Source organism: Ursus maritimus, unplaced genomic scaffold, assembly GCF_017311325.1.
Source record: "Ursus maritimus isolate PB19 unplaced genomic scaffold, ASM1731132v1 scaffold_9, whole genome shotgun sequence".
NCBI lineage: Eukaryota > Metazoa > Chordata > Mammalia > Carnivora > Ursidae > Ursus > Ursus maritimus.
The window spans coordinates 78,160,374-78,174,481 of record NW_024427107.1 but is presented as its reverse complement, the minus strand read 5'-3'; the positions used below and the strand labels follow the sequence as shown (position 1 = coordinate 78,174,481).

Sequence of the window (14,108 nt, the reverse complement as noted above, 5' to 3'; positions counted from 1 at the left end):
CAGGCCTGGTGGGGAGGCTTGCCCTAAGCCCAGGGAACAATGGCACACGTGGAGGCCCAAAGGCAGGAGAGGAGGACAGAGGGCAGGGGTCAGCTGGACGTGTCCTGTCAGTACTTAGGAGCCATTGAGGGTGACAGAGAGTCTCTAGCTGCGGTGCAGGGAGCCTGGAGGACAGACCCTGGAAGTGAGGAGACCCAGGCGCCTGGACCAGGGCGGCGGGCCTGCCATCTCCCGCCTGTCCCACAGACCACGCGCACTCCTGTCCCTGCTGCCCAGTCTCCCCTCGAGGGCTCTCCTCCACCCCAGGGGCTCCCCACAGCCAGGGTCCCATGTGGGATCCAGCCCAGCCTCCTCCCTTGGCCCCTGAGGCCCTGGTGGCCTGCAGGTGCGGCTGAGCACGAGCGGGGCCACCTTCATGACCCCTCTTTGCCCGCAGCCACGCCTTCCGCTCGTGGAGGGCCCTGGGAGCTGAGCAGCCCGTGAGCCGCCTGGTGCTGGCCATGCTGCTGGCCTGGCTGCAGGAGCGGCCGCTGCCCGCCGGGGCCAGAGACAGCAGCCCCCAGCTCAAGGATAAGCCCTGCCTGCGCTCGCTCGCTGTGAGTGTCTGCCGTCGCTCCCTGGACGCCGCCCCAGCTGCCCCCGCGTGGGGGCTGGCTTCCCGTGTGCACGTCAGCACTGGCGGCATCGGCGCAGCCATGGGGCGCCAGGCCCCAGGGAGGGGGAGCCCTGGGCCAGGCTGTGGAAGCCCCCCAACAGGGGCCTCCAAGGCTGCCGGGCAGGGGCTGACCGCACAGGCCCAGCCCCCCACTTCCTGGCTGAGGGCTCGGACTGCTACAGAGCCTGCCCCCGCCCCCATGCAGTGGGACAGTAGTGGTCCTGCAAGGCCAGACCAGGCACGTGGCGCGTACCCAGGATGCGGGACCCGCTGTGTGGGTGGCCTCAGAGCACTGGAACTTCGGGAGGCAGGTTCCAGCAGAGGAAGAGTGGGGACAATGGTGGGCCCCTCTGTCCACACTTGGGGCCTGGGCTTGTAGATTTTGGGGGAATCTTGGGGGCTGCCTCCTGCAGCTGCACCCTCCTGTAGGAACCGCACCCCCCCCCCAAAGCCAGCTTTCCTCCCTCCACGGCCACGGGAGCCGGGGGCTCAGTCCTAACACAGCCACACCTGTCCTTGGCTGGACTCTGACGAGGCAGCAGCTGTGGCCCGACCCCGTTTTTTTCCAGGCTGAGACACACACCCTCACCCCAAAAACCCCTGAGCAGCGGCCCAGAGCCCCCCAGAGCCCCTCCCCACCCAGAGCCCCCCAGACAGGCTGCTGCCTGAGCACAGGTGTGTGATGGCTGAACATGGCAGCAGATGGGAGCTCCACCCTGTCTCTGTGCCTGGTCCTCCGTCCTTCTGAACACCCCTGCCCCGCGCTGATGTGGGCCCTTCCTATCGGAAACCACACAGCAGCATGGGGTCAACAGGGTGGCCTTCTCTGTGTCCCACCACACCCCAAGCCCTGGCCTGCCCTTGTCATGACTTCCCAGTGCTGTCCCCCCTCCCCAAGAACATTCTGGACCATGTGCTCCAACAGGCACGGAAGCCTCAGGGCTGCTGTCTGGTAGCTCCGCCTTCCGGGGGTCATTTGTCCCCCCTGGCTGTCACTCATTAGAGACCTCTGTGTTGACGGTACCACGGTACCACGGGGAGCACAGACCCACGCAGCCTTGCTGCCTGGGCTACGCAGCAGGGGCTGGACACAGGCGGATGGCAGACTGGGGACAGGCGGGTGGGGGTGGTGTCCCCAGACGTGCTGGGACGGAGGGCACAGGCCTGCAAGCAGGTCCAGGGAGGGAGCCGAGAGGGCCAGGGCCCCCGGAGAGACATCCCAGAGATAGGGCCCTGGTCCTGGAGGCTGTGACAGGAGGGAGGGCAGGTCAGATGTGACCCTGCCCCCGACAGGCCATGAACACCCTGCACGAGCTACAGTTCGCCCGAGAGTTCAAGAAGGCCATGCAGGACGCCTACCCCGAGCTGCTCCTGGCCCTCCTCACCCAGATGCACTACGTCTTGGAGCTGGACCTGCTACAGGAGCCGCAGCCCGGCCAGGAGGCCCCCAAGGCGACCATGCCCAGCCCCCGGAGGTAAGGCCGGAGTACAGGCTCCACCAGCGGGATGCTGAGAGCGCAGCAGCACTGGCAGCTTGTGGGCTCGGCACTGGAGGCTCGAGTCCAAGCGCGAGGTGTCAGCGGGGCCCTGCTCCCTCTGAGGCCCGTAGGGAGGACGCTCCTGGCTTCTTCCTCTCCCAGTGCTCCCCGGCCTGCACATGTTGCTCCCCCCTCTGCCTCCCTCATCACCTGCTGCTCTCCCCTGCGTGTCTCTGTCCCGGTTTCCCTTTCGTATAAGGACACCAGTCATACTGGATTAGGGTCACTCTATGGACCTCATCTAACCAGATTCCAGCTGCAAAGACCCCGTTTCCAAATAAGGGCACATTCACAGGTACAGGGTTTAAGTCTTAGACATAGCTTTTTAGGGGGACACGATTTAACCCCCAAACACTAGCAAGGCCCATGCAGCAGTCAGCACGGAGGGACTCGGGGCAGGCACGGGGCCTGTTTTCGTGCTCCCGAGGGCCGCTTGGCCTCAGAGCCGCTCCGTGCTTGCTGGCCTGTGCGGACTTCATGGGACAGCACTTGCCACCTGCCCACAGCAGGCACCGCATCTTCCCTGAATGTGGTCCTTGCAGGAATTCTGTGAGATGAATGCTGTCTTCCCCATCATACACATAAAGAAACCAGGGCTCAGAGAAGCTCAGAGGCTTTCTCTGAGAGACACAGCATGCCCATGGGTTGCTGAGCTGGAGCCTGTGGGAAGGCAGGGCGGCCCCTGGCCAGTGCTGAGCCCCTCCAGGTCCCCTTGAGCAAGGCTCTGACCCTGGTGCATTTGTGCCCTGACGTGACAGTTGCGGCATCTGCCCCCCCCCCCCGCTGTGCAGTGTGGACAGGACCCATGTAGGAGGGTCCGCGCCCTGCTGCACTCAGCCACCGTTCAGACTGGCTGGCTTGCCCTCCCTCTGCGCCAGGTCATGTCTCGAGAAATCCAACAAGCTAGTCTTTAAAAACCGCTGGGGCCGACTCTTTTCATTTGTTTGTATTATGATGTGCTTCACGTAATTTGTCGGTTATAACAGCTCTCCCCAAGGCGCGTCACTGGAAAAAAAATGGCACTTCTTCTCATATTGCTTCTGAATTCGAATGTGCATAAAGTTCCTTTTTTCTTCAGCTCAACCATGCAAAATGCATGAATCTTCCCTAATAAGCTAATAAAACGTTCTCCTCCCAGAACGTACGTAGGAGGGCCAGGAGGGGCTGCAGTGAACTGTCTCCACCCATCTGCTCCCCCAGCCCTGAGTCTGCCCGCACGTGCCCAGCCTCCCTGATCTCCCAGACTTCCCCCCATCCCCACCCTGCTCACCTGCCCTCCACACTGCAGCCCAGATGCCATTCAAAGCATGTCCATGGCCCCACGCCTCCCTGCCCCTCCCCACTTAATTCAGAAAAGGCCAGATCTTTTCAGTGGCCCAGAGGCCTCTGTCTGGCTCCCTGTTGCCTCCAGGACCTCATTTCCTGCCACATACCCCTCGCTCACACTGCCCTCTCTAGCTTCAGAGGTCTCCCTGCTGTTCCTTAAACCCAGCGCGCTCCTGCCTCAGGGCCTTTGCATTTCCTGCTCCCTCTTCCTGGAATGCTCTTCCCCCAAATATTCTCACCTCCTGTGAGTCTCTCCAAACACCTTCTCTAAAATAGTGGTCCTACTCCCACTCGGCCCTTCCCCTCCCAAGGCCAGCATTGTCTAACACCTGTTATCTGCACCCTGTGGAATGGAAACTCCTAGGGAGCACAGGTGTCCGTCCATCTCACTGGGGTACTTGGGGAGCCTTTTGTTCTGACCAGCTGGATGGACAGGCTCAAGCAGCACCAGCCCTTTCCCTCCCTCCCCTCGGCTGCCAGGCCTCCCTCCAGGTGAGTCCTTTCCGGGGAGAAGGGAAGCAACCCCAGCAACTGAGGGACAGACTCACACCCCAGGCGTAGTCCATTGGCTCTGACTGGCCCGTCTCGGGTCACATGCTCACCCCTGAACGGATCACCTGGGCCACAGGGGCGTGTGGGGCTCTAACTGCCCAGGCCGGGCTCGCACACCGTCCCTGGAGCAGGGACAGGACCTGGGTCCCACCTGGCCCGGAGGAAAACCCAGAAAGGCCCACAGGAAGGGCAGACCAACCAGCAGCCACACCAGCAAGTGGTCAGGGGTGGTGGGGAAGTTGGCAGCCACTCCCAGGGCCTCAGAGGGCTTGTCACCACACGGGGGTGGCACCGGATGCTGGGTGGTGACCCAGCAAGGACTCCGGAGCAGGGAGGGGCCGACATGGCACTCTGTGCCAGCCTCTGTCCTCGCTTACCACCCTGGGGTCCCCGCAGCCCTACCCCTCTCCTGGCGCCCCCAGCCCCTGGCCCCTGGCTTCAGCCTTGCCCCCACCCCTGCTCCACGCTCCCTACAGTTCTTGGAGGAAAGAGAGGTAGGACTGACGGATGGCACCCTTGTCAGCATTTGCAGGGGCCACTGTGTCCCCACGTCAACACTTCAATACTGACAGATTGGGCTGCTGTGCCCCAGACCACACCAATCACCAGAGATGGGACCCTCTGCTCGGGTGCTCACAGCCCCGGAGACATGCAGATGGGGGTCAGGTGACGGCCCAATGACAGATGGACAGATGACACACCGCAAAGGCCCTGAGGGTCACCACCTCCATGGAGGATGACCCGGAGCACGCCACCTGCCGTGTGGTCCCTGAGGACCAAGCCTCTGAGCTGAGACCTGACTGACAGTTGACGTCCCTGGGTGGGGGCAGGGAGGGCAGAGAGCCTTAGGGGGAGGGGACATGAGGGAGGGAACAGGAAGGAGGCCTTGAAATCAGCCTCTGCACCAGAGCAGTGGGGAGCCACGGAGGGCTCTGCGCAGAGGGAGTGGCAGGGTCTGATCGGCACTGGGGATAGGTGGCCAGAGTGGGCAATGTCCGGGTGAGGGGGACCCAGTGATGCCCTCCCGTGGCTCACATGTGACTGGGGGACTCCTGAGAGGGCATCTGGACTCCAGGCCAGAAAGAGGAGGCTGGGGCCTCGTGTCCACATGGCATTGCTGGGGACAGCAGCGGCCGGTGCCCGAGGCATCAGCAGGTCAGACAGACAATGCTCGGGATGCCCAGCTTGGTGCCCACGGCAGGCTTCACACACCTGCACCCTCCCTGCTCCCCTCACTCATCTGCACACGCAGCCAAGGCGGCAGATGCTGGCTACACAAGAGACCCGCGCTCACGGGAGGACGGCCACCTAAAAAAACAGCCCCCATGGGTGGGGGTGTAAAATGGTGCAGCCATTGCAGAAAACATTCCTTTCCACCCAGGGCAGCAGGCCCCCTCCCCAGGGTCAGGGCTGGCCCGGTGACCCCCCTGTCCCCCCACAGCACGTCCCTGGAAGCGCTGAAAAGCCTGCTGTCCACCACGGGGCATTGGCAGGACTTCGCGCACCTGGAGCTGCAGGGCGCCTGGAAGCTCTTCACCACCATCCACACCTACCCGCAGGGCGTGGGTCTCCTCGCCAGGTAGGAGTGGGGCCAGGGCAGGGGACAGGGCCTGACCCAGGCCACCACCTGTCCAGGAATCTGGGGATATCGACCACGGTGACCTCCAGGCCCCCCCCCCCGTGAGCACAGCCTAGGAACTCACACGCGTGCACACGTCCTCGGGCGTGGAAGGCGGTGCCCTGCGCCTGGTCGCACGCACAGCCCCCCGGAGCCCATGGATACGGGCATCTGCCACTAGCTCCATACCGGCTGGAGGTGCCCAGGGGCCCGCTCCTCTGCCTCCCACACGCCCAGCCCAGCCCGGAAGCCAGGGGGCGGCCAGGGGTGCAGAGGGGCATCGCACACTCACAGCGACGGGTGCCCGCCCACATGCAGCCCCTGCTGGGCCGCTGGTAGGGGGAGGTGGATCCCGGAACACATCGGCACGCTGGGCCCTGCCCCTGCCCTCCTCCCCTCGCCCCAGGGCCATGGTGCAGAACCACTGCAAGCAGATCAAGGCAGTGACCAGACAGCTGCTGCCCAGCCTGCAGAGCAAGGAGGAGCGGGAGAGGAAGGCGGCCATCCTCATCCTCACCGAGGTAAGGGCCTGGGCAGGGAGAGGGGAGCCCCTCAGACACAGCCTCCTCCTCCAGCTGCCTCGGGGCCCCCATCAGGACCTTGCCTGGACGGACGCGCCTCCAGATGACCCATTCTACCCCCTCCTTCCCCCTTCTGGCTCCAGGCCGGTCCACACTCCAGGGCTCCTGGCTGGGTCCCCTGCTTCTCAGGCCCCTGTCAGCCTGCGGCCTGGAAGAACCGGTCTCTCCACCCCTCCCTCCCTGGCCCGACCCCTACAGAGCTGGCTGGCCAGGCAGAGCTGGGCTCGGGTCGCCCCAGGGACTGTGAGGCCAAGAGGGCGCTGGTTGGAACAGGAGAGGCGCAGGGGTGTGACACGCAGGTTTTGCCACTGAGGCTGGGGCCGTGGCGGGGCTCGGGGAGGGGGTGCAGGGGCTCATGAGGCACCTCCATAGCAGATGTCAGCAGGGAGAACCCCACATCAAGGCCGGGTGCCGCTCCCCATCCCACCCACCAGCAGGAACATCTGAGCCCGCCCCTCCCAATGGGGCTCCGTCCCCAGGTGTCCCATGAGCCAGGGCACTGCTATGCGCTGACCCCAGCCTTGCTGTGTGACACCAGGCAAGGCCCTTTCCCCCCTCCGGGCCTGGGTTTCCCCAGTCGCACACTGAGGAGTCAAACCAGCTTGGAAGTGGGTTTCAAATACTTGTTAACCAGGACACCCAGAGAGCGCTGAGCACGTGCCCTCCGCAAAACCCCGGCCAGACCCTGGTGCTCGAGCCCTGCTCCCAGACGCAGACGGAGGCTCTCCAAGGGGAGGTGTCCTGCCTGACCGCCTGCCCTTGGGGCCTGCCCCAGTTTCTCTACAGCCCCGCCCTGCTGGACGTGCTCCCCAGACAGGCCGCCCTGACTGTGCTGGCCCGAAGCCTCAGGGACCCCAGCCCCGACATCCGCGTGTGGAGCCTGCAGGGCCTAGGAAACATCCTTTTCCACCCAGAGAAGGTAAGGGCCCGAGGGACGTTGTCGCTGTCACACACACACAGCCCCAGCAGAGCAGCGGGGTGCATGGGGGATGGACAGGCCTACTGGGTTGGAATCCTGGCTCTGTCCCTTCCCGCAGTGTAGCTGGGGCACATGACCCCCTGTCCGGGTCTCAGTGTCCTCATCTGTAGAGTGGGTTTGGTGATGGTCTCTCAGCAGGGTGTCGGGGGTTAAAGTGTCTGTTCCCCGGGGACGTTGTCTCCTCCAACCCAGGAGAGACACAGCGCTATTGCAGACCTCCAGGGGCTGAGGAGGGGCCCACCAGGTGGCTCCCAAGGCTGGCCCGTGGAGAGGAACTTGCCCTGAGAATCTCACCATCTGCCGGTGACCCATCTTCTCCATCCCCTTCCGGCTCCCCCATCACTGGAACAGCCCACATCCCTTGATGAACAGCTGGGGACGTTAGCAAAGAGGCAGGAGAGAAGGCCCGAGACACAGTCCCCAGTGCACCTGGCCCTCCCACTTGCTCCTGATGTCGCCCTTGCTGTGGGCTCCTAGGGCGCCGAGCCGTGGTGGAGCGCCCGGTGACACAACAGGTTGCCAGGTCCACCCCATCCACACTCCAGCACTCTCTAGCTGCACGTTTCTTCAGCGCCTGGGCCTGAGTCAGTGTCCATCTCGGTATCACGGGAGTGGTCACAGCAGCTGCTCACGAGTGCCATGCTGCGTCCAAGCGTGTGCGGCACAGCGGTCCGTCCCCTCCAGCCGTTTGCTGTCATGGGCTGCAGCCTTTTATCCCTGGCAGCGGCGTGGGACCTGCCAGGGGCTGCTGTCATTCAGCAGAAACGTCGGGTTAGAGAGGTTTTCCCACCTGACCCGGAGGTGCGCGGCCTTCGCCTCCCGCATCCACCCCAGGGGCCACATGAACACCCAAGACAGCGGCAAGATGCCCACACCCATCTCCACTGCTGAACATAAGCATTCACAGGGCTTGTGGGAGAAAGTGTCTGATGGCAGGGGGGCCACGGAAGGACCAGGTTCCAAAGAGATTCAGCAGCCTCCTGCCGGTCAGCCCACTTCCCTCCCGCTTTGTTCACCTTGCATGTCTGCACGTGGGTGAGAGGAGATCACCACTAGGGTCACTGCCGGCAGAGCCCTTTGTCCTGCACATGACACACTGTAGGTACTTAATAAGGGAGAATAACCTTTCTTCATTCATCTGCCCATCCACTCGTCCACCTACCTACACACCCATCCATCTGTCCATCCCCCTATCCACCCGTCCATCTGTCCACCTTTCCATCCACCCATCCACCCATCCATCCCCCTGTCTGTCCATCCATTGTTCCTTGGGCCCTGCATTTATGACTTATTCTTTCATTATTTTTTGTTCATTCTTTATTTATTATGCATCCACTCAGTTATTCACATTTGCTCCATCATTCATTCAGTCAGTCAGTCACTCAATTGGTTGGTCAGTCAGTCAGTCGGTGGTCAGTCATCCGTACACCTTTCTCCAGCTGTTCCTGCAGGCAGACAATCAGTAGGAAGTTTCCATGTGCCTCCATGCCCTGCATTGGGTGGGTCCTGCGGGGAACGGAGAAGACAGACAGGAGCGCTGCCAGACCAGGACAGCCAGGGCCGGGGAAGGGGCATGACTCCCAAGTGGGGTGTGGGCTGCTGGCTACAGTGGGGCTGGGGGTGGGCAGGGGGATCCAGAGCACTGCCAGCCCTGGGGCCTGCTGGGGTGGGGCAGGATCAGCGGACCTGGGGGGACAGAGCAGGCCGCAGGGCTGAGGGTCAACGTTCAGCTCAGCGCCCCCACACCAGAGAGGCGCCCTCTGCCAGGCCGTGTGGGACTGTTCCCTCCCCGCCTTCCCAGCCACCGTCTACCGTCAAACACGGACGGCACTTGCTGGGTGGTGGCCAGTGTCCGAGGAGGCCAGAGGTGCCGCCCACGCAGAAGGGCCAAGCTAATGGCGGCTTTAGCAAGGCGGACGTGCGTTTCTCTCGCAGGGGTGTGGCCATCCTGGTCTGCACTCTCGGGAGGTCAGGCTCCTCCTCGTTTGCTGTGCACCCCTGCCTCCAGCCCCGGGTGCTGCCCACTGTGTCCACTCCAGCCAGCAGCACACCCCATGCTTTGAGGGCACAACCCACAAGGGCATCACTCACTTCCGCTCCAGTCGATGGACCGCGTGATGGCGCTTCGGGGGGAGTCCATCTCCTGGGCACCCACGTGGCCACCGCAGCAGGAGCCCCCCTAGCAAGAGGCCCTTTGTGCTTGTTGGGAATTGTAAGAAGACGCCATCACCATGACGCCTAATGAAGCATTCCACTAGAAACCGTGCAAACACAGGCATGGAGTCAGCCAGCCGCGCCGCCAGCCTGCAACCGCCTGGCGCACGGCCCCTGGGACCTCGCCCCGCGGGACGCCTTGTTGGGCCCATCAGCACACGGCTCTGGGGGACTTCCATCCCCTTGGCCCAGGACCCCTCGCTCGCTTGGTTTCCCTCCCAGGTCGCTCCCACATCCTCTTCAGCTCTGCTGGTCTCTCCTCCCGTCCCCGGCCTGGCACTGGACCTGCCCCCCCCCCCATTCTTCGGCCCTGTCTTCGCCGCTCCCTTGCTGACCTTCTCCAATCTTCGAGTACCATCGACTGGCCGACTGGCCCCAGATCTGCATCCCAACCCCAGCCCTGGACTCCAGCCGTGACTCACTGCTGGGATCCTAGCTGGCCTCTCAAACTCAGCATGTGCACAAACTCCTCGCCCCCAACGCCCCCCCAGCCCAAACAGGTGCCTCCACAACCCTCATCTCAGCTGAGGGGGACCCCAAACCTTGGGGCCGTCCAGGCAATAAAAAAATCCCAAGAAAACCCAGAATGCACCTGTTCTCCCACTGCCCTGCTGCCCTCCCTGAAGCCACCAGCATCTCCCAGACGGGCACCCCCTACCTGGTCCCAATAGCTGCCCCTTCTCCTTTGCAGTGTAGGCTCCCCCAGCAGCCAGCCAGCTCCTGTGATGATTTGAATCAGTTTCTCCTCTGCTCACAAACAGGGCAGGCATGCTTCTGCCTCAGGGCCTTTGCACATGCCACACCCTCTGCTAGAATGCTTTTCCTGCACCTCTGTAAGAATTTCCTCAGTGGTCACCTTCTTGGTGACATCTTCTCTGATCCTACTTGAAATTAAAGTTTTGTAACCACCACCCCCACCGCCACCACCCCCCCGCCGCGGCCTCCACCACAGCCAGCTCCACCCCCACCCTGCTTTATCTTCTCTCAGATTGCTTGCCACCTTCTGACCCACATCGCGTTGTTCGTGCTTCATTTGTTTTCTGGTCCTTCCCATTAAACCCCATTCTGCCTGTTCCGTCCAACGCCAGAACCCCTGTCCTATATCCCAGTACCCTCGCTGCACCCAGTAGGTGCTCAGAAAGTGTTTGTTGCTGTTAACTCATTGGCTGAAAACGTTTAATATTCTAAACCAAACCAAACCAAAGAGCTCAGGAAGCCAATGACGTGGCCTAAAACTTGTTTTAGAGCTGTAAAAATCACCCTGGCTCTCACACGCTATCACTGATGAGGGGCCCAGTGGCGGGAAACACCCATTAGCCGACATCTTGCCATCCGGCCGTTCATCTGGACGGTTCGTGAATGCGAGGCAAACAAGACAAGCAGACAGAACTGGCTGAAAACGAACTCAGTCTTTTGTAAAGTAGTGTGAACGTGGGACATGGTCACTGAGATGGGAGGAGCCAGTGACCTCAGTCTGTGCACACCTGACCGACCTTGTCTCGTCCTGCCCCAGGGCCCCGGCTGACCCACAGGGAGGCCGGGAAGGGGGCAAAGGCAGGGTGAGGCGGAGGAAGGGGCGGGTGGTCTCCAGGACAGGGCGAGGGGCCTTCTGGCCAGCATGGTGACAGGAGAAAGAAACAGCTGGGAGCCCACTAGCAAGGGGGGTTAATATCCCTTAGCCCCAGGAGGACCCCCTCAGAGAGGGAAAGCCCTGTCCATGTCCACACAGCTCCTGGTGGGCAGACCAGAACTAGGAGCACAGCTGCTGTGTGCAGAGCCAGGGTGGGATCCCAGTGAGGTTGGGGGGACGATGCCGGGCAGGCATGCAGGGGCGATGCAGGTGCCCCGGCCAGGATGGGGGCTGGGGTGGGGCCGCGGAGGGAGGGGCCGAGTTTGCTCCAGGTGCAAACAGCAGGGCTGGGTCAGGTATGGGAGCAGCCAGTCCCAGCGCCCTCAGCCCACCAGCCCCCGCCACCCCTAGGGAAGCCTGCTCTGTGGACAGCTGCCACCCTTCCTCAACGGCTTCTTCCAGAACAGCGAGCAGGTGGTCGTGCAGGTCATGGGCACCGTGTCCGACGTGCTGCACCGCCTGGGCGCACGGGGCGTGGCTGCCCAAAGCCTCGGGGTCGCCATCAACGCCCGCTCCTTTTTTGACGACGTGAGTGCCCCCAGGAGGAGGCAGCGTGCCCCTACTTGTGCTCCTCCTGTGACTATCTCAGCCCTTAAAGGCAGGGGGACCCCAGCTGCTGTCCACCTGGGCTGGGGAGGCAGACAAGGCTCTGGGGGGGATACCTGGGTGTGCACCTGGGACACCTGGGCTGAGCCGGGCTGAGTGGCCACCAGGTGGCGCTCGTCCCCTTCCCCACGAGGCTGGACCAACAGCACCCTTCACCCTCCAGCCCTGAGGTCCTCACCTTCCTGACTGTCCCTCGTTCACAGCTACTGTTTCCCTTCACTGGGGAACTAGAGGGATAAGGCCCAGACCCCAGCTGCATTCATGACCCTTGGGTGGTCAGGATGAGATTGTGAGACATGAGTTCATGTCCTTGCAGAAGGCCTGGGACCCACAAGGGGGCCTTTCTGACGGGGGAGGCACTGCCCTGCCCCAGGGGCCCGGAGCCTGGTGAGGGCTCTGCTGCGGGAACTGAGCCCCATTCCCTCCATAGGGTGGGGGTCCCAAGTTGGGTGGAGACTGGGGCCCCAGGTGGGTTCAGCTGTGGCTCTGAGCCCTGCCTTGCAGGAGCGGGATGGGATCCGGGCGGCGGCCATGGCATTGTTCGGGGACCTGGTGGCAGCCATGGCGGGCAGGGAGCTGAGTGGCCTGCGGACCCAGGTACACCAGAGCATGGTGCCCCTGCTCCTGCACCTGAAGGACTGCTGTCCAGCCGTCATCACGGTCAGTGCCTGCCGGGGGGCTTTCCCTGGGTGCACTGGGAAGACACAGGTGGCCGGGGCCACGGAGCGAGGCTCTGCAGAGGGCAGTAGGGCCACCTGAGGGCAAGGCTGCTCCCTGGGGCAGCAGTGTGGACCTGAGGTGGTTTCCCTGGTGGACTGAGGTCCACCCTGTGCACACGTGCACACACACACAAGCACACGTGCTCACGTGCAGCCGTGCGGTCTGTGGGGGCAGCCCCTGGCCGTTCCGCTCGCTGCTGCGTCCCCAGCACCCGACACAGGCTGAGGGCTCGGGTCGTTCACTGAACTTGGTGAAATGATCAAGCTTCCCTATGTGCCAGCCAGGCCCTGTGCTGAGCCCAGGAAGACACAGCTCGGCCTCCCCGGGGTCCTGGCCATCAGGAAGAGAGGCAACAAGCGGCCAGTTCCCAAAGGAATGGGGGGAATGCGGCCAGGCACTGGGGCAGGAGTGAGGGCTCCCCGGGGGCAGAGGGTGGGCTGAGAGCACAGCTGGGGAGGACAGCATCGGGCCTCAGACTCCACACGGAGCTCGTGGTCTGGGGAGGGGACAGACCTCCCTCGCGGAGCGCGTGGGCAGCCGGTGACCCCTCCCGTGGCTGTCCCCGCAGCAGGCCAAGTTTGCCCTCTACCGCTGCGCCGTGCTGCTCCGGTGGCGGCTGCGGCACACCCTCTTCTGCACGCTGGCCTGGGAGGGGGGCCTCAGCGCCCGCCACTTCCTCTGGACCTGCCTGGTGAGGGGCCCGGGGCGCAGGGACACGCTGCTGTGGGGAGGAAGGCCGGGCTGGGGGGCTAGGGCCAAGCTCCAGGCTCGGGGCTCCCCTGTGCTCCTCACCCCACACACAGCCCCAGGGGCCTCAGGGGTGGGGCCTGGCCGGGGTCCGTGGTCCAGCGAGCACAGCACGCTGTCCTCCGGCCAGATGACCCACAGCCAGGAGGAGTTCAGCATCCACTTGGCGCAGGCCCTCAGCTACCTGCACAGCCGCCACCGTCACATCAAGACCTGGGCGGCGCTCTTCATCGGTGAGCGGGGGTGGCCAGGCTCCGGAACCCTCCGGGCCTGCCCCGCCTGAGTGCCCTGACCCTCACCTGCCCTGGTCCGCCCACTAGCACCTGCCAGGCTACCACAACACAGCCCAGGGTCCGCCGGCAAGAGAGGAGGGGTGGTGGGTGAGGGGCCCCAGAAGGGCAGGAGAGGGTCTGAGCCCCCACCCGCCAGCAAGCCCCCCTGCGCCGCCAACTCCTCTGTCTGTCACACAGGTTACACCACCTGCTACCATCCCCAGGCCGTGTCCCAGATGGTGAACAGTGTCGACACAAACCTGCTGTTCTCCAGTAAGCAGCCCCGTGTCTGCCGGCGTCCCTCCCAGCCCACCTCTGGGGTGTGAGACGGGGGCTCACACCCACTCACACCACCCGAGGCTCCCAAAAGTCTGGGGCGTGGAACAGGTGGGGTGGGGGAGGGCAGCCCCCCAGGCCTGGGAGGCAGAGGAGGTGGGGTCTGGGTGACGTTCCCCTGCCGCCCGCACCCCTGCTGGAAGGAGGGTCTGGGACCCCCGGCTCCCTCCACCAGGGTGGGGCTGTGGGCAGACGGGACCCCGAGTCACCTCTGATTTGTGTCTCCTCCCCTGGAGCTTTTGAAGATCTCAAAAAAGACCCAGAGCCCGGAATCCGGGAATTTGCCACCAGACAGTTCTCCTTCCTTCAGACGGTGGCAGCCAGACCGCAGTGA

General features: G+C 63.5%; 1 protein-coding gene across 1 annotated transcript in view; it reads left to right on the top strand.

Moving 5' to 3' along the window:
• The window catches only part of LOC103670607 (maestro heat-like repeat family member 5), a 72,719-nt gene extending 58,611 nt beyond the window's left edge, over positions 1-14,108 (top strand). Inside the window, exons 22-32 of the mRNA XM_040625605.1 lie at positions 437-596; positions 1,949-2,130; positions 5,513-5,650; positions 6,096-6,210; positions 7,046-7,189; positions 11,445-11,621; positions 12,204-12,359; positions 12,988-13,110; positions 13,297-13,399; positions 13,637-13,711; positions 14,011-14,108. Of these exons, the coding sequence (XP_040481539.1) occupies positions 437-596; positions 1,949-2,130; positions 5,513-5,650; positions 6,096-6,210; positions 7,046-7,189; positions 11,445-11,621; positions 12,204-12,359; positions 12,988-13,110; positions 13,297-13,399; positions 13,637-13,711; positions 14,011-14,108 (1,471 nt within the window). The remainder of the gene's footprint in view (positions 1-436; positions 597-1,948; positions 2,131-5,512; positions 5,651-6,095; positions 6,211-7,045; positions 7,190-11,444; positions 11,622-12,203; positions 12,360-12,987; positions 13,111-13,296; positions 13,400-13,636; positions 13,712-14,010) is intronic.